The sequence below is a fragment of the Anomalospiza imberbis genome, chromosome 2 (assembly GCF_031753505.1).
Source record: "Anomalospiza imberbis isolate Cuckoo-Finch-1a 21T00152 chromosome 2, ASM3175350v1, whole genome shotgun sequence".
In the NCBI taxonomy this organism is placed as follows: domain Eukaryota; kingdom Metazoa; phylum Chordata; class Aves; order Passeriformes; family Viduidae; genus Anomalospiza; species Anomalospiza imberbis.
This window is the reverse complement of record NC_089682.1, coordinates 27,480,967-27,499,019: the sequence shown is the minus strand read 5'-3', so window position 1 is coordinate 27,499,019 and position 18,053 is coordinate 27,480,967. Positions and strand designations below refer to the sequence as shown.

The following is an 18,053-nucleotide window of genomic DNA, read 5'->3' as shown; positions in this document are numbered from 1 at the left end:
CTGCACACTCTTTCACATTGTTTATTTAAAGCACTGAACCAATCCCGTTATATATATGTATATTGTAGAATTTATATATGTATAGATTAGAATTGGTTTACAATAAACCATTTATGTTTTCCTGTGTGATGCCAGTCCTTAATCATTAATATTTGCCCTTGTTTTCAGTAATTTTAATGTATATAATAATTTTATAGTACTTTGAATTGCCTTTTGTCATCATAGAAGGCCTGTAAATGTGTCTGTAGTGACAAGGTTTCTGTTTGGGGTTTTCAATTAATTAGAGCATATCACAGGGATTTTATTTCTAAAGAGTTAGGGAGCAGGGAGAAGTGGTAGCTCTATTTCCAAGGAGATGCCACAAGCCATGAAGTTCATTGAAACACTTGTGTTGAGCAGCTTAGCATTAGGTTGATGCAGTTTGGCCTGGTGAAGTGGGGGAAAGACTGACAATTAGTGTTGTTGTCTATTTAGGCTAATTTTTTTTTTTTTTTTTTTTTTTTTTTGAATGACAGCAACATGGCGAACGCGCTTGCAAACGCCATCTGCGAGCGCTGCAGGGGGGGCTTTGCCCCTGCCGAGAAGATTGTCAACAGCAATGGTGAGCTGTACCACGAGCAGTGCTTCGTCTGTGCCCAGTGCTTTCAGCAGTTCCCCGAAGGGCTCTTCTATGAGGTAAGTGGGGCAGAGGACCCCTCCTGTCCCCATACCCCCTCTTGAGCCTTCATCCCCATAGCAGAAGTAGCTACAGACAGGTGGATAGCTTAGAAAGTCCCATGGGAGGATCTGGGCTCTAAAAGAGTATGCCCAGTAAAGGGAGAAAAAAACCCAGTAGCATTTCTGTGCTAATTTGGAGGACATCAATGTATATAACGTTCTTTAAATGTGGACCTTAATGTTATCAGCACTTAGAGAAAAATTCCTGGAGATTTTTTCCTCAGTGCAAATTTTTTCCCTGAAACTTGTGAATCTCATGTATCATACCAGAAATACATAGAAAACATACTTCTTAGAGGACAAAGTCATATAGAGGGAAATCCCAGCATCCTGTGGTCCACAGGAGGTTTATCACTGAGTTGAGTGAGTCCAGTTTGGCATTGGAAAAGAGATGATCTGCATGTGAGCATGCTGTGATCCAAACCAGACAGGGCCAGTATAAGATCAACTCCTAAGTTTAACAGTCTAGAGCATTCGAAATTATCAGTTCTTAACACACTTTCAGGGGTTAAGACCTGATCACATTCGTATTTCTCAGCTCCAGGTTGATTTGCCTCAGCTTAGGAGGGTATTTTGGAATAGGTTTAATTTTCTTTTGCGTTCCCCTATCATGGGAATTCAGAATGTGGCTCAGCACAAAGTGGTAGTGAAAGCTCTAGACTGGTTCATAAAACACAATGGGATTAGTGTAGGGAACAATAGATGGTATGAGACAGGGAATTACTGTCAGAGAGGTAAGGCCCTGCTTGAGTAGCTTACAGACCATCTTAGGGTGGCAGTTACAGGATTTGTGTCATATGATGATCTGAAAAGGAAAATGAGCACAGTGTAAAAGGAACAATTCTGTGCTCTCACATACAGGTGTCATCCTTTGGCAAGAGCACAGTAGTTTATCTTCCATAGAAGCATTTCTAATTTAAAGAGCCATGTTATGTGGTAGTGAGGCGAGGCTGAGGGAGGAGTGTGGATTGCAAAAGAGACTGGCTAAGGGGATTCCTGGGGATTTGCTTCTTCTCACCTTGTTTGAGGATCAAAAGGTTCTAGGGATAGTGTTACACAAATTGTAGTAAATCAGCCTCTAGTGTTCCATGAGACATCAAAAGGTGAGCTGCAAGGCAGAATTAATTAAATAGAAACAAAAGAACACCTCCTGGATACTTAACAAGTTGCATTACAATTGTTAATATATACTGAGCTGACTCAGGAAAGAGTCCATCCTGACATGTTAAGACCTGAGGCAAATGTAAAGTGATATGAACATTTCAAAACTAAAATATTTGTAATTATGTTCATAAAATTGTATTAAACCAATAAAATGTATTTTCTCTAAATAATGAATACTTTATTCATTCTTTTTCTGACTCAGAAAACAATGAGATATTCCAGGGACCTCTTTCAGAAAGTTGAATGGTCTTTAAAGATAAAAATTTGGGAAATCATGCTCTAGGCAGGCTGTATCTTCTAGAGGAGACTGCAGCAGAAAGTAAGTCCTGCTTTTGGACCTAGTTCAGGAATGTTACAATCTCTCTGAGTTGCTCATGGGTGGCCATACCTGAATCTCAGTGGCAGAGAAAAATATCCTAGTGGAGCTTAGAGATACTGGATGTAGGCATTTTGCTTCCTACTGCTACCTTGTTGACACTCATATTCATGATGATTGGTCTTTGAGCACTCTCTTACTGAAACATGCTGCTCTCAAAGAAAATTAAGTCAGAAGTGAGTGCCAGTAGATTGTCCCAGGAATTAAAATAACACTGTGTGCTAAACATGTTTTGGCTCATGTTGCTAGGGTTTTTTTTTCAGTCTGGGTAGCCTGAGAAATGTTACATCAAAAGTGGAAAGTTTCAGTTAAGGATAGACACTTCTTGCCACAATTATTACAGAGGTAAGATAACATTGGATAGCCTGAGGATGCTGGACCTGTTCAGACTCAAGAAGAGACGACTGAGAGGGAACCTCATCAATGTATATAATTGTCTGAAGGGAGGGTGTCAGAGGAGGAAGCCAGGCTCTGCTTGGTGGTGCCAAGCAATAGGACAAGAGGTAACGGGCAGAAACTGATGCACAGGAAGTTCCACCTGATCATGGGAAAGAACTTCTTTACTGTGCACTGGTACTGGTTGCCCAGAGAGGTTGTGAAGTTTCCCTCACTTGAGATACTTAAGAATCATCTGGATACAATTCTGTGCAGTGTGTTCTAGGATGACCTTGCTTGAAGAGGGAGGTTGGACCAGATGATCCTACCTCCAACCTGACCCATTCTGTGATTCTGTGAAAGAAAGGAAAGCCCTGAGCAGGTAGAATGAGGGCTTAGGTTGGTGAGTGCTCAGGAGTGGCTGACAGTGCTCAGAGGACTTGAGATAATCTTTATCACTGTCAAGAAAACCTGACTGGAGAAGAGGGGCAGAAAGGACATCTTCCTCAGACTGGCTTAATGCAGTCTTTGAGAAGATGGATGTTTTGGAGGTTGGCCAGGTAATGTATTTTTCTGAGCAGGTTCCCGTGGTTAAACACAGGCATTGTTGGTTGCCCAGAATGAGCTTGTGTTTATTCTGTGCCTGGTTTAGCTAAGTTAGTATTTCTTGGAAATGATTTCCAGCTCTTAGCAATTAGGAAGACAAATACTGTTCCCCTGCCTATTGCAAGCCTTACAGGGTTCCCCCAGTTAGTCATTAAGCTGCTTATCACACTTGCTGTCAAACACTGCCATGATAAGCCTTCATGCTGTGTTCCATGGGTGGAACTGGTCCTGGGCTGCAGGACTTATCTCTGGGCTGCCTTGCAAGCGCCCCCATCAGCACAGCTCGCTGTGCTGTGGCACTGGAGCCAAGTCGCTCACAGGCACAAGTGGTGCCCACCCACTGCTTAGAGGCTGCACAGCATAGCAGGGGTTTTGTGGATGTCCTCTTGAGCCTGTGTTAGAAATGATAGATTGGATTCTTGAGATCTGCATGCCTAATTTTGCACAGAAACTGTGGAGACGGTGTATTTGATTTGTGTTCCAGTTTGCTCAGTAACATCATTTTAGCAAGTTTTTTTATACACTCAGTCTAAACTGAAGTTAGCACAAGCACATTCCAGTAGAGTTCTCCGTTCTTTGCTGTTAAGGGTGAAGTGGTAGCAATTCTGGTCTGCTTCTACTCCACCACCTGGAAGGTGTGTGTTCCCTAGAGCTGCTATTGTAGAGTTTCTCTACAGGTTGCAGTGCACAGTCCTATACTAATGGCAGAACAGATGGTCATGTTAGTTTCTATTCCAGTTGTACCTCGAGTGTTTTCTTAAAATGGTTTTTACCAAAAGCTGCCTTAGAGAAACAATCTCTAAAGTTTCAGTTTTTGTACATGACTTTCCACTTAAGTTAGCTAAAAATATACAAGTAAGCTGGAGGTTATTTCACAGTGAGATTTTTTATGTAGAGCCATTTACCTCGCGGACCTTCAGCATACAACAGTGAAATGACCTTACTTTTAAACTGTACTGTAAGATTTGTTACAGAAGCTCAAGGCTTTCTGTGATAATAACTGCTGGGTCATCCACAAAGGGCAGCACAAAGGAGCAGAGGTTGAAAATAGCAACAAGACTGACTGGAGACCAACCTGCCTGATACAAACAAAGAGGGGAAGAAAACCTGTTTGGTCTGTTCAGATCAACATGTGGTGGCTTTGAAATCCAAGCAAACATAAGCATCCCCCATTGGACCACCTGTTTAAACAGAACAGGAAGCTTTCAAATTTTTTTTCAGTTTGGAAAGGATTTTATCATGCGGGAAGCAAGTACAATTCACAATGAATGACTAATTTCCATTACTCCTTGAGAAAGTAATAGCTCTGTACCTCTCAATTTCATCATTATTTTAAAAGCCCAAATTAAAAAGTAATCTGTTTTAGAGTATTACACTGGAATAGCACTTGATACATTTCTGACAGAGATTTCTGAAAAGGTCTGTACTGAGTTAATGTCTTTCTGTTCCTAATAGGTGCAATTCAGGTTGGGCACAGTTTTCTAACTATAAATATCTAGTGAAATGTTTTATTAGATCCCCATCCTGCTAGTTGCAAGAGTATTTATTATATTTATATTGTATTCGATCCTTGTCATTTCATATTATACAACAGGCAGTCTTGAAACACATTTCTGTATTCTCTGTCCATGCACAAAACCTTACTTTGTGGGAGGTATTTTATGCTACTCACTTGGTTTTGTCTTAGGACCAGTGAAAAGAAGTGGGGTTTCCTGCTGTCCTCCTTGTTCCTCTGTTTAAACTGAGACATTCAAATCCAAACATTTTATAGCATACCTGACATTGTCTACCTGGTTTTGACATGCTCATTGGCATTTTTATCTAATAATAATGGTGCCTGAAAGTATCTAAATATTTCCCTTCATTTCAGCACATATTTGCCTACATGTTCTTACATATTCTTTGGCTAAGCTTCTAATGCAGTACTGTTGAATCTTTTTTATTCCATATGGGTTTATTTCAATGAAAGCTTGAACTGTAGCTGAACTTAAGTAAGCTGTGATAAAATGCAAATCCCTTAAAATCAATTTCATTTGATCCATGTAGTGAACTTTGCTCTTTAATATTTGGACTTGATTATCTTAAGTGTCTTTCCCAACCTAAATGATTTTATGATTCTATGAAATGAGCATCATGAAGGAAAAGGCTTATTTCCCTTCATGTTTTGGCTGAACTGCTCTATAAATTGCAAAGATTTCTGCCCCTGGGTGTTCTTCCTACCCCAACCTCCACCCTCTGGTATGCTGGGTCATTCTGACAGGAAATGTATGGTGAGGAAGACATCAAATAGGTTTGGGAAAAATCCTTCTCCCCTCCTGCTGGCCAAGGCTGTTTGTTAGCTAATTTCCTGCTCAGAATGTGTTTGGTTGCTTCAGTTTCAGTAGTCTGTCAAAATTCAGATGTCTCTTGTGATGTAAATGGGTGACAGAAAATGCCTTACACTCTCAGCAGTACTGGAGAAATGGTGTGCTATTAACACTACATGCTAACTAGCAGGTGAATAAAGGTGGGTGGATGTAATGCCTAGCACATGTAGCTCATGGTCTGGTTTTTTTTTTTGCTCAGCCCCTCATGTTTTGCTACCTAATTTTATCTGGAAACACACCAGGCTGTTACAGCATCTGTGTTAAGTGCAAGTTCCTCATTCCTCTTTCTATTTGCAGTTTGAAGGGAGGAAGTACTGTGAACATGATTTTCAAATGCTTTTTGCCCCTTGCTGCCATCAATGTGGTAAGTTTTAAGGTGAAATACTTCACACTGATCACAAATGAGAGTGTCACTGGGGGAAGATGTGCTGCCCTTGTATCTGTTTCCTGGGAGGTGCTTATGTTCAGCTGAGTATCTGAACTTTCAGGAATGAGGTAGACTTCAGAAAAACTGGGGAGTTGCTTTTTCTAAAGGTCATAAACCAGTAGGATTTAAAAATAAAATTTGCATTCTTTTAGTAAATAATTTAGCTGTTGAGCCAATGATCCAATGAACAGACCATTCATAAACTCCTGATTATATACACCATTATATATAATACTCCTGATTATTTATATCTGTACGTCTCTATGTGCTGACATCTGTCCCTTCTCATGTAGCTGAAATCATGCAACAAGACTTTGTCATCTGCTTTGACTCTTGTAACCTACCTGGGCTGTCCTACTTCACAGAACCTGAGATGATATTCATCATCTAGTGTTATAATCAAATGATGGTCAGCTGGGTCCCTGCTGATTTTTTGGAAACAAATACCTTTCAGGCTTCAGTGTCTAATGTCCATCCTACATGATACTGAAGGCTGCTTTTTATTTTCCACTGTTGATGCTTGTGCATCTGCTGTGCTGTAATCACTTGCATGTTTTCTTTTTCCCCTGTGTGCAACACATTTTGCTGGGCCAGAGCTGGGAAGTTATTATTTGACTATTCCCTAAACTGCTCTGGAAGCCCATGTGTTTCTTTGGCACCTTTGGCAAGGTGCTAAAGCTTTAATTTATCTCAGTGAGGCCTTTCCTTTTGTGGAGGGAGGTGTTGAACACCAAGGGAGAGGGAAGCAGATGCTATGGAACTATGAATTTAAGGCTACAGATGTGAACAAGCAGAGGAAGAGGAAGAAATGAGTTGGTGGCAATTTGTGAGGAGCTATGCTGCCTATCTCCAGGATTTCTCCTGCACAGTTGGCACAGCTCCACCTTCTCCTGTCCTCTCTCCTGGTATTGCCAGCTCCCTTAAAACCTCATCAAGGTCCTGCTCAGAGCTGGGCTTTTCCACTTCTTGTGCTTAATAAACAAAGACAAAGTCAATGGGGCTGTTGTCAGTGATGAGGCCTTGAGCATTCCTGACATGTCTGGACTCCATCAGATTTGTACTTGAAAAGCCATGACTTTGTGAGAATGCTACAGTCGCATGCGGGACGTTATCGTCCACACTGTTACCTGCCTGATTGCTCTCCTTTGGCAGCTCTTGGAGTTGTTCCCCAAAGCCAGAACTCAGCCTCTGACAGCACTGGGAAGCTGAGCTCCTAACACATTTTGCACTGCTCAGAACCCCTGGCTATGCTGTCCATCAGCATAGAGAACAATTAAGTCACATGTGATGGACATCACTGCCTGTGCAGTACAGTCACACTGCATGCCAAACACTAGTTCTCACACTATTTTTTTAATGCCTTATGGGACAGGACTCCTAGTGGTAGGTCAGAAGTTGTGTGTGTTGGATTTACTGTTCTGCAGCTTCACTGCGCCTTTGCATTTGGACTCCATAGGAGTTTTTTTGCAGGAAGTCCACAGCCACCCAAGCTCAGTTCTTTTGTGCCTTGAGTATAGAATACCTTCAAGGCTTGGTCCTAGTGGAGTAGAAACCTTTACTATGTATGTGGCAAGTTAAAATTGTCATACTCTTAAAGATAAGAAGGAGAAAAATTAGGATACAAGAAAGCCCTTATTATATTAAGTACTCCATACATTTCTTAACAGCTTGAGAACAGGTAAGTAAAACCAGTGAAGGGACCAAAATGGGATTATTGCAGGGAGAAGGTGGAGTGTGCATGTCAAAGGACTTGTACGCAAATAGGAGAAGGTCCTATATCAGCAAAAATGTTTTCTTTTAACCCATAACAAAAAACAGCAAACAACCCCAAATTTCCAGGGTTTGGAATCAGAACTGTGATATTGAAAGCAATGTGTCCTACCAGATTTTGGGGAAAGGAAAGGAATGATGATTGTAGTCATTGTAGTGATTCATTCATGAGTTACTTTTAAGTTTGTCTAGTATGGTGTTTTACATCCTGGTGTTGTGTTTCTTACAGGTGAGTTCATTATTGGTCGTGTTATTAAAGCCATGAACAATAGCTGGCATCCAGACTGCTTCTGCTGTGATATCTGCCAAGCAGTATTGGCTGATATTGGATTTGTCAAGAATGCTGGCAGGTAAATCTCCACCCTTCTTTCTGTTAACTGACCATAAATTAAATGAACTAATAGTGGGACTGAGAGGTTTTGGTTCCTGAGGCTTTTCAGCTCGAATAGAGCAACTGAAGCATTGTGACATGGTCTAATCGTGCATCACAAAACCACAAGATCACAAGATCTTAAAATATTGACATTTTGCCTGCTTCAACACCAAGTTTCATGGCAAACATTTTCTTTACCCAGTGACCTTTTGGGATCATTGTTATATGTAATAAGAGAGAAAACTTTCAGATACAGAAGCATAGTATTTTTTTAATAAAAATAGAAGTTTACTTTCTTTTTCCAACTTGGTTCTCCAATTTTGGTCTAGTTTAGCACCATATTTAATAATAATTGCTTAATGTTCAGTAGGACCCTTCACAGAGTAAGATATTTTTGCTAGCTATGATCAAAAGAATGTCTTACAAGTGGATTATATGGCCATTGGCTTCTTATGTATAATACAATATACAGAATTATCTACAGAAGTAGGACCTGTGTGCTTATACAGCTTCTAAATTTTTAAGATTTTGAAAGTAAAACATTCATCAACGAGAATCTATAAGAAACCTTGTTTTCTGTGTTGCAATACAGCTTAAACTCAGCTGAAGAAATTATACTGCTGTGGTGACAGAAATTTAAATGATCACCCTCAGCTTGGGCAATCATTTTGGTGCTTTGAACTTGGTTTGCCTTAGCAAGGAAGTTGTTTTAATAAGACTCAAAAAAGAGCTGATTGAAATGAAGTTCTGAGAGTTTTTTGGTTTATATTTTGCACTGTAGTACCTGGTAGCAATACTTGCCTCTTTTTTTTTATGCTGTTTCAGACATCTCTGCCGTCCTTGCCATAACAAGGAAAAAGCCAGAGGCCTGGGAAAGTACATTTGCCAGAAGTGTCATGCTATTATTGATGAACAGCCTCTCATATTCAAAAACGATCCTTATCACCCTGATCATTTCAACTGTGCAAACTGCGGGTAACCTGAGTTCTGCAAAGGGAAACGGGAAAATGCTGGCTTATTTGCTTCATCAATTTAAAGTGAAAACTTGTCCTGTACAACTGACAAGAGGGGGTGGGGTTTGGATGTCTTGTGGCCAGATACGTGTTACTTGCTTTTGGCTTGGTGGGGTTCAAACAACAGCTGACCTGCTGGGGACTAAAGAGAGATTGGACTCTACAGGACAAGACATTACCTTACAAAATACAAAGTATTGACACAGATACCTTTTCTATAGTAGTGAAATGATAGCTCACCATTCTGCTAGGAGGAGAAGTGGTTCTCTTTTGTTGCTTGAATAACTATCTTGCCTATGTTTTTTTTAGTTCAACAGCATCCAAACTTTGTTCTCTCTTTTTAAAGCCTGTCTTTTTTAGAAGCCTTTTCCTGTCTCATTTTATCATCTTCTGCAACTGCAACACATGAAACTGCACATTTCCACATTCTGCACTGATGCAGAGATGTAGGATGAGTGTTGGAGCATGGAGCATTGTAGGACATAGCATGTATTCTTAGTTTGTTTCTGCTGCAAAGGAAGCTACTATTTCAGTGCCACAGCAAAGGCTGATTTGAATAACAGTATGTACTGTTATATCAGTGGCAACCAGTTGAGAGTATTTGTGATTACAGTCACTTTTAAGGTTTAGCTGCTCTCAGTATCTAACCATGCAAATTACTAAAAAGTAGAGTTTATAAGATTCTGCAATGGGAAATTAATAAACCTAGCTCATTTGGGTCTGTAGTTCTTTCTCTGAAGTTTGGTACAAGGGAAATGTAACTAGATATAGAGGACTACATTTTACTTTCAGCTGAAGTTACACAAATCTAAAATAAACTGGTGATAAGTGCCAGAATATAAACCAAACACACAGATTTGTGCTGCTTAAGCAGAATGACAATAGGTCAGTACCTGTTTCCAGAGAGACTCGGTGCACCTCGCTTTGCAGCCTGTTCTCAGCTTACTGAGATCAGGGATGAACTGCATTGAATTGTGTTATATTTGATGCTGCTGCATTACTGTAGTATAAATACAATTTTTGAAGCAAATGCTGATTTTTTTTTCACTTCACTTTTCACTTGAGAGTAGAAACTCTCAAGAACTGACATTTTTGAATGCCTTTATTCATGCTCTCAATTCATTAACTTCTGAACAGGAAAGAACTTACTGCTGATGCTCGTGAGCTGAAAGGAGAACTCTACTGCTTACCCTGCCATGACAAAATGGGTGTCCCCATCTGTGGGGCATGTAGAAGACCAATTGAAGGCCGTGTGGTGAATGCTATGGGCAAACAATGGCATGTGGAGGTAAACATCAGATGCTACAGGATCTCTCTTGCAAATGTAAACCTTAGCATATTTATCTGTGATTTTGCTGTTCAATTTCAATGAAAGGATTCTCAAAGTGTGCAGCAATGATTATAAATGCCTTCTCCAAATCCCTCTTCAACCTTATTGTGGCTGGTCTTCCACTGTGAAATAGGAGTTACTTGCCACCTTACAGAGGAGCTTTGACTGTGAAACTAAAATCAGTAATTCAAAGGAAGCCCACCACCAAGGTCCTTACAAAATAAAATTTCGGAGCTCAAAGCAGTACATGTGGAAAAGCAGTCAAATCTGTACCAACCATGTTACTAGGCATCATAATACCCCTAGGTACATATTTCTTTAACAGTTCATGTGAGAGTTCATATTTCAAGGCCACATACAAGATTTATTTCTACATCTTCCATTTTAATTAGATAAATTGTTTATTCCTTCTGTTTTGAAAGTCTCTTGGAAATGCTTTCTTCACAAGGGTATAATGATAATGCAGATTATTTAATAACTCTTACTTCTGTTCATTGATAAAAATTAAGACTCCATTGCTTGATTTTGTCTTGTAACTTTTGGATTGAAATGTTGAAGACATTAAAAGAAATATTATTTAATGGTCTAAATGTAGAAACAAAAGTTTTAACTCTGCTTTTCAAGATGGCTTACTAGACTTCAGCCATGTTCAAGTAGTGGACATGGTTAGTTTGCTTTCCAGAAAAAAATAACATTACTTCCAAAAGATAAAACAATGTATTGTAATTTACTTTGTAGCATTTTGTTTGTGCAAAATGTGAAAAACCATTCCTGGGTCATCGTCATTATGAGAGAAAAGGCTTGGCGTACTGTGAAACCCACTACAACCAGGTAAGGTTGAATGTTTTTAAAATGGCATTAATTGGTAAATTCACAAATAGGTTTTATTAGCTAGAGATGGAAAACCATGGACATTCTTCTGTTTTGTTAAAGGCACCTCTGGGTGTAATGGCAATTAGCATATGTTCTGTTGTGTTTAATTTATACAAGTTTCCCTATTTATCTGTGTGGCATTAAAAAAGAAAACTGCAGGTATTTCACAAAGGCTGGCCAGGACAATCAGTATCAAGTTGTTCTTCAAGCTTAGTGGTACTTAAGTAGAGCTGTTACGGGGCTTTGACGTGTCTGTGGATCAGAGCAGCTAATGACAACTAATCTCTCCTAAGAAGTTAAAGAAGATTTGTCACTCACTAACTGCGTTTGGAGGCCCCAGTGAGTGGCATGAGTTTCCCTGCAGCTGCTGCTCTAAGACACTGTGTGTTGATATGTGCTGTTGCTCAGTCATTAGGATGATAAAGACTTCCAAAAGTAAATTTGTCAGAAGACACCCTCTAGTGACCACTTGCATTTATGTAGAAGTGACATGTGGCAGCAGCACCCCTCTCCAGATGCCCTTGGATGGGGAGTCCACCCCATGATGCATAGACATATTTTTCTTTGGAAGCCATCTGTGTCACGTCACATTCGCCTCCCTTGCTTACATAAATACATGAGGAGGGGTTACACCTGGGAGTTGTATGGCATCTGCTAATTACAGATGGATTCTTAATTGGTCGTTAGTGACGAAGGGCAGACAACTGGTGCTGGCACACTTGCAGACTGTAAATGCTGTGACGTTCATAGTAATAGTGTTGCAGCTAGGATGGGGCAAGTTCATACACCAGACAAGAGCTGTATGTAGAGTGGATGTCTTTTTAACTACTACAGTAAAAAAAACATAAAAACAGTAAAAAACTGCTACAGTAAAAAAACATACATTAAGTTTTTGGGACTTCTTATTATACTGTGGACAAATGTTAAGACTGGAAAAAGAATTCTTGTTTTTTGTCTGAAATTTTCCTTTTTTTTTATAAAGATAAAATTTTCTTTTAGTAATACATTGTTTTAGTCATGCATGTTAGTCCAAATGTTACATTTTCTGGTTAGTAACCATATGTATATGACACCAACTGCTGTATTTCAAATCTTCAGGTTTAGAGAAATCTTGAAACAAAACAGTCATACTTACAGAGAATCAAAAGTAGATAAATGTTTTAATCTTTAATATTATCAAGACTTCTTGTGATGAGATGATGCAAAATGTACTTGGAAAACCAAACCAGACTTGCCAGCATTCTCTTTATTTCACTGGAACAAACAGGAAAGCAATTGTGCCCATCAGCTGAAACACAGTTGTTTTGCTAGTTTGATAAGTTACCTTCAGTAAAATAATTATATTAAAAATTTATTCCTTCTCTTTCCTCTTCAGCTATTTGGTGATGTTTGTTTCCATTGCAACCGTGTGATTGAAGGAGATGGTAAGCACTTCCCTCTTTCCTTAAGGTTCTTTTTGATGGAAGTTCTCTTTAAAATGAAAGTAAGGGGGAAGCAGCCCAGTTTTCATTAAAACAAAAACAGATGTTCTCTTGACCAGAAATTAAATTACAGTGGATTAGTCAGGGACAAAATGGAAGGAAAACCTACCATCATTTCACGATGGTAGAAGACCACCCCATGGCCAAAGAAGACTGTGAAACCCCTTAGTGATATGTAGAGGTAAGGGATGTTGGAAGATGCTCAGAAGTGGCTTCCTGCCACACCACCTTCAAAAAAGAACACATGCAAGGGTAAGAAGGAGCATACAGGCATCTCCACAAATGAATTTGTGGATCATGAGCCAAATTTGAAAAAATATTTGGATACTGAAAGACATAGGTGGGCAGTGTTAGGATTTTTTTTTTTAATGCCTTGTTCCCATTATCCTGGAGATATTTGAATCCTGGAGATATTTACCTATTTATTGCAAGCACCTGTCTTTTGAAAAGCTAGGCTTATGATGATGTCACGAAACCAGGAATGATCATACTTGGAAACATATGTCCTGTAAAGGCAGAACTGCAGTAATTTGTTTGTTTTGTTATTTTTTGCTTGGGTTTTTGGGGAGAAAGGGGTGGGTTTGAGGTTTTTTTGGTTGTTTTTTTTTTTTTTTTGATAACTAGCTCTGATAAAATGCCAAAAGCAAATTATTCTACCTGAAATAATGTGACACTAAGTGCCTATTTACCCCATCCAAAGTAAATACTATGTTAGCCTCATCTAAGCCAAAGGCATTAGAAAAGTAGGAGGAAGCTTCTAATATTCAAAAAGACACATAAATTAGTTTGTAGTCATGTAGCTATAGGGTAAGACATACATTCTGTAGATGTGCTTTCCCTACATTTTCTGGACCGCACTATGACTTCAGAATGACAATCCAAAATGCTTTAGAGGAAAGAGTCCTCATTTTCAGGAAAATTCTATAGGAATGAGCAGAAATTGAACTTTTCTGATAACTACATCTCTGTATGATTCTAACCTTTCAGCATATAGTCCGACACCAGTATTGTAAGTTTTGGTCTCTGAACTGAAAATAATACAGTATACACTAATTTCTTTATTTTCAGTGTACGTCTTCAGTTACATTTCTTCTTTCATTTCTGCACACAAATTTTGAGTCAGCTGTCAAAAATTTAGTATCCAGAATTGTTCTCTGTTGGGTGAAACAAATATCTATAGCAGCAGTTTTTCAGGAGGGTGTTTATGACTGCCTTACTGAGGATGCTTGGGAGCAAAGACTTTCACCTGTCTATTATTATTCTAGAAAGTAGTGGAATAACTGTGTATCTGTGGACATGCTTGCCCCATAGTGCAGGAAAAACCCTCTGCATGACAATGTTTTGGTTCTCCTTGTTATTGACAAAATACTGTGAGAAAAACATTGAGAGATCGAGTGAGAAAAACATGATAAGAAAAATATTGTCCCACATTCTCTAACTTAGGAAAATTTTGGCAGGGGAAACTGGAAAGCTGTACTGAAAGAGAGACAGAACAGGAACTGGATTTACCAACAGAACAAATAGGAAATAGTTTCTCTTCAAAGCAAAGAATAAAGAGAGTCCATTTCTTTTTCACCTTGGCGGTGCTGATTTACTAGCAGGGTCTGGCTGCTGGCTTCACATTATTTACTTCAGCTGGGCAAGTATAACTGTGGATTGCAGTGCAGTCTGAACTGGATCTGAGAAATGAAACTGTATGAAAACATAAACACAATTGTGCTGGATTGCTCTTAAGCTGGAAGCATTTCCTGATTAGGTTGGAACCTGGCCTCACAGAACCGTTGCCTGAGATCAGCTGGATATGAGATGAAGTGGAAGCGAAAAATAGGAGGCAGAAATAGGTTAAGCTGGTCTTGCCTCAGGGACAGCTGTATCAATGCTTCACAGTCCTGCTTATTACACTCTAAAACGCGCCTTGCCAGTCTGGCCACGTTGTTATTATTATTGTCCTTAATACTTGATACAAGAATCAATGACTGTTCTTCACACCTCATGAATATGTAAACTTAAAATTTTTGTAATCACTTTTTCTTTTAATTGGTAAGGCTAATGATTTCTTTTTTCCCTTCTCCCTAGTTGTGTCTGCTCTGAATAAGGCATGGTGTGTGAACTGTTTTGCTTGTTCAACTTGCAACACTAAGTTAACCCTCAAGTAAGTTTATGGATAAGTGTGATGTCTTCAACACGTATCTTGCTCCACTTGGCACTTTCCATCTCTTTCAGCTGTCTCTTCAGGTCTTCCTTCAGTTAGTCTTCCTAACTCTTCTCCTTTTCCATCCTTTATTTTTTCTTGTTTAACTCTAAAGGGATAAGTTTGTTGAAATTGATCTAAAACCTGTCTGCAAACACTGTTATGAGAAAATGCCAGATGAATTTAAGCGACGACTTGCCAAACGGGAACGTGACGCAAAGGAAAAAGAGAAGCAGAAAAAGAAAAAGCCAATTTGTTTGTAAACTTCTTTTCCTTCTTATCACCACCTCTGCTCCTTTCTTCTGTGGTTAGTCCTAAGGATGTTTTCTTTGCACTTTTGCATGAACTTACGGCAGTCAAAACCAAAACATTTTTCACACCACTGCAACTTGAAATACTAACTTGTTATTCCATTATCTTATGATTAGTCTACAATTAGATTTGAAAGGCTTTCTAAATTACACGATTAATAAATATGAGCTTTTGGGTAAAATCTGCATAACTTACTCAACAGGGTATTGTAATCACTGTCTACAGTGTATATAACTTGTAAAAGTAACTTAATGTATTGGTATAAATTGGGGGGTTAATTTTTTGCTTGTCCACATTAAATAGGAGATTTTTTAAAAATTATTTTTTCACTATCTCATCTGCTAAGACTTTGTCTGTTTCTTTTGCTTTGTTGTCTTAGGAATAAATTTGTCGAGTTTGATATGAAGCCTGTCTGCAAAAAGTGTTACGAGAAGTTTCCTCTAGAGCTGAAGAAAAGACTGAAGAAATTAGCTGAAACTTTGGGAAGGAAGTAAAAGCTTCATCTGCTCTCCTCTTCCTTTGTGAAAATCTTATAGATACTACTTGTGGGCTAGGGGGGAGTTGCTGCTTTGAGGCTGCAGTCAGACAACAGATGCTGATGCATGCCTTCTATCAACCCAAAATATATTAAGATTCTGTGTTCTTTATACATGTATGCTTACTTGTTGACAAACAGACCATACTTCCAAAATAAATAGCAGCTCACCTGAAAGGTTTCTGACCAATAACACCATTGTACTGATGCAGGGGGCCCATTCTGTACACTAATTCTCTGTGGAACTCTTCAGAGAGAGAAAATTTGCTTGTGAACACCACCTGTGAAAACAAACTTTGCAAATGTGCCCAACTTTAGGGATGTGTATTGTCATTTATGTTAATGAAAATATTAACCTTCATATTAAGCATGCAGACAAAACTCGCCCAGCTCAAGTGATTTGGGCAGGGAACCAGTACATTTTGCCTTATGGAAAAATTCACATTTGGATTTCAGGCTGAGTCATCTCATTAAGGAGCCTTGTTTCAGATGGTTTGAAAACTATCAGACTTCTAAATAAAGCCACTGTACAAATGACATACATAAAATGATCAAAATGATAGATTATGCTTACATGATGAATGTTTCTACATCAGGCTTAGCATGAGATACTTATATAAAAAATGTATTCCTATTGCAAGAAATGAGCATACTCAGAACTACTTGAATTTTGCTATATTCCACTTCAAATAACACATTAACTTCTATATATGCTTTTGCATTCTATTTACTTTTTGTGCCTTATTCTGCTGGACCATACATAACAGTGTACCATTAAATATATATAGTTTTATATTTTATTTCATATTTTTATGCAGAAACTATTATAGAAGGTATTTTCAAAAGATAACATACTTTGCCTTAATTATACAGGATGCAAGAAGTATTTTATTTGAAATGTGAACATCTGCATTTAAAATCTAGCTTCTAGACTTCATTGATTTTCAGAACAATACTGAAAATGCGTATTTCAATTAACTGGCAATATTACTTTTACACCTCTGTGTGTAAATATGCAAAGTTTGATCCTGCTAGGATCTACTTCTTTAGCCAGCCATCCTCAAGGACTGAGCTTACAAATAATAAAAATTCTTTATAACATACATTTAATTGTTTTATACTATTGAGTTCGGTCCATGCAAATTTGTTTTATTTTTCCCTTTCTTATAGAAAATACAGCTACTTAGGTCTTCTTGATGGTACGAAGTATGCAAACTTTTTTTTTTATTTTTGTACATTAGTGACTTAAACAGATTTTATGTAATTACGTAACAGGAAGTAAAATTTTCTTTCCTGTTTATGAAAAATTAATTACTTTAAAACATCTGCTTTTCTGTGTCATCAATAAAGGCCATTATTAAACCTTGTATTAGCTCTCTGGAATAAATGCTTGAGATGGGTGGGAAAGCGGTAAGGCTCTCTTGGGTCCCTGAGCTTTTTACCTGTGACTATGTAAATACTTCCTTCTTATCCTAATTTAAAGGAGACATATGCCTTTCCTAAAGGCGTATTTGTCTATATGTAGTTCTGAGGTTCATACAAGAAACCACAGTTTGTTTCATAAAGAATAGCTTGATTCTTCTGGATATTTTCTGAATTGGCACAGTCACTAGGTTTTCCTAAAGAAAGTATCTTGAATGAGTGTAAAACATACACCCTCCTGTTAACTTTTTCTCTCCTGTTTTCACTGTAATGAAACTGTCACCCCAAACTTCAGTTTATTGCTAGGTAGGGTATTTTTTGACTATTTTATCCTACATAATTATTGAACGCGATAACATTCATAAATGTTGTCAGTCTTTGACCCTGTTGAAGACTATAAAAGCTTAAAATGTCCTCAAAATTTGTTTACTTAACTAGCACAATAGTCTTTTTGGAATTTTGGACTGTGCCATGGATTCAGTAGACTACACACACTCTTGCTTCCTCCTGAAGTTAAAACTGAGTTCTAGGTTTTCATGTTGCACTGACTGTACATCTCCTTCAGCCTATGTGTGCTCAGCCTTACTGCTCAGAGTTGGGAAGGGTCACTAGCCCAAAGCTGAATGGCAAGACCTGGCTCATATCCACATTGTTCAGGGTTACATCTATCTGCAGCACAATGGCCTCAGATTTCCCCTCCACTCTGTTGGCCCTTGGGGCCT

General features: G+C 38.5%; 1 protein-coding gene across 5 annotated transcripts in view; it reads left to right on the top strand.

The window, feature by feature from the left end:
* Nucleotides 1–17,216, top strand: part of LIMS1 (LIM zinc finger domain containing 1) — a 66,868-nt gene extending 49,652 nt beyond the window's left edge. For 3 of the 5 annotated variants that reach the window (XM_068180272.1, XM_068180270.1, XM_068180269.1), the window contains exons 2-11: nucleotides 516–675; nucleotides 5,902–5,968; nucleotides 8,031–8,151; nucleotides 9,000–9,149; nucleotides 10,325–10,475; nucleotides 11,256–11,348; nucleotides 12,766–12,814; nucleotides 14,948–15,023; nucleotides 15,178–15,369; nucleotides 15,754–17,216. In XM_068180272.1, the coding sequence (XP_068036373.1) occupies nucleotides 516–675; nucleotides 5,902–5,968; nucleotides 8,031–8,151; nucleotides 9,000–9,149; nucleotides 10,325–10,475; nucleotides 11,256–11,348; nucleotides 12,766–12,814; nucleotides 14,948–15,023; nucleotides 15,178–15,325 (1,015 nt within the window). In that variant the 3' untranslated portion in view covers nucleotides 15,326–15,369; nucleotides 15,754–17,216. The remainder of the gene's footprint in view (nucleotides 1–515; nucleotides 676–5,901; nucleotides 5,969–8,030; nucleotides 8,152–8,999; nucleotides 9,150–10,324; nucleotides 10,476–11,255; nucleotides 11,349–12,765; nucleotides 12,815–14,947; nucleotides 15,024–15,177; nucleotides 15,370–15,753) is intronic. The other 2 variants (XM_068180271.1, XM_068180268.1) reach the window with 1 other exon arrangement.
* The last annotated feature ends 837 nt before the right edge of the window (nucleotides 17,217–18,053 follow it).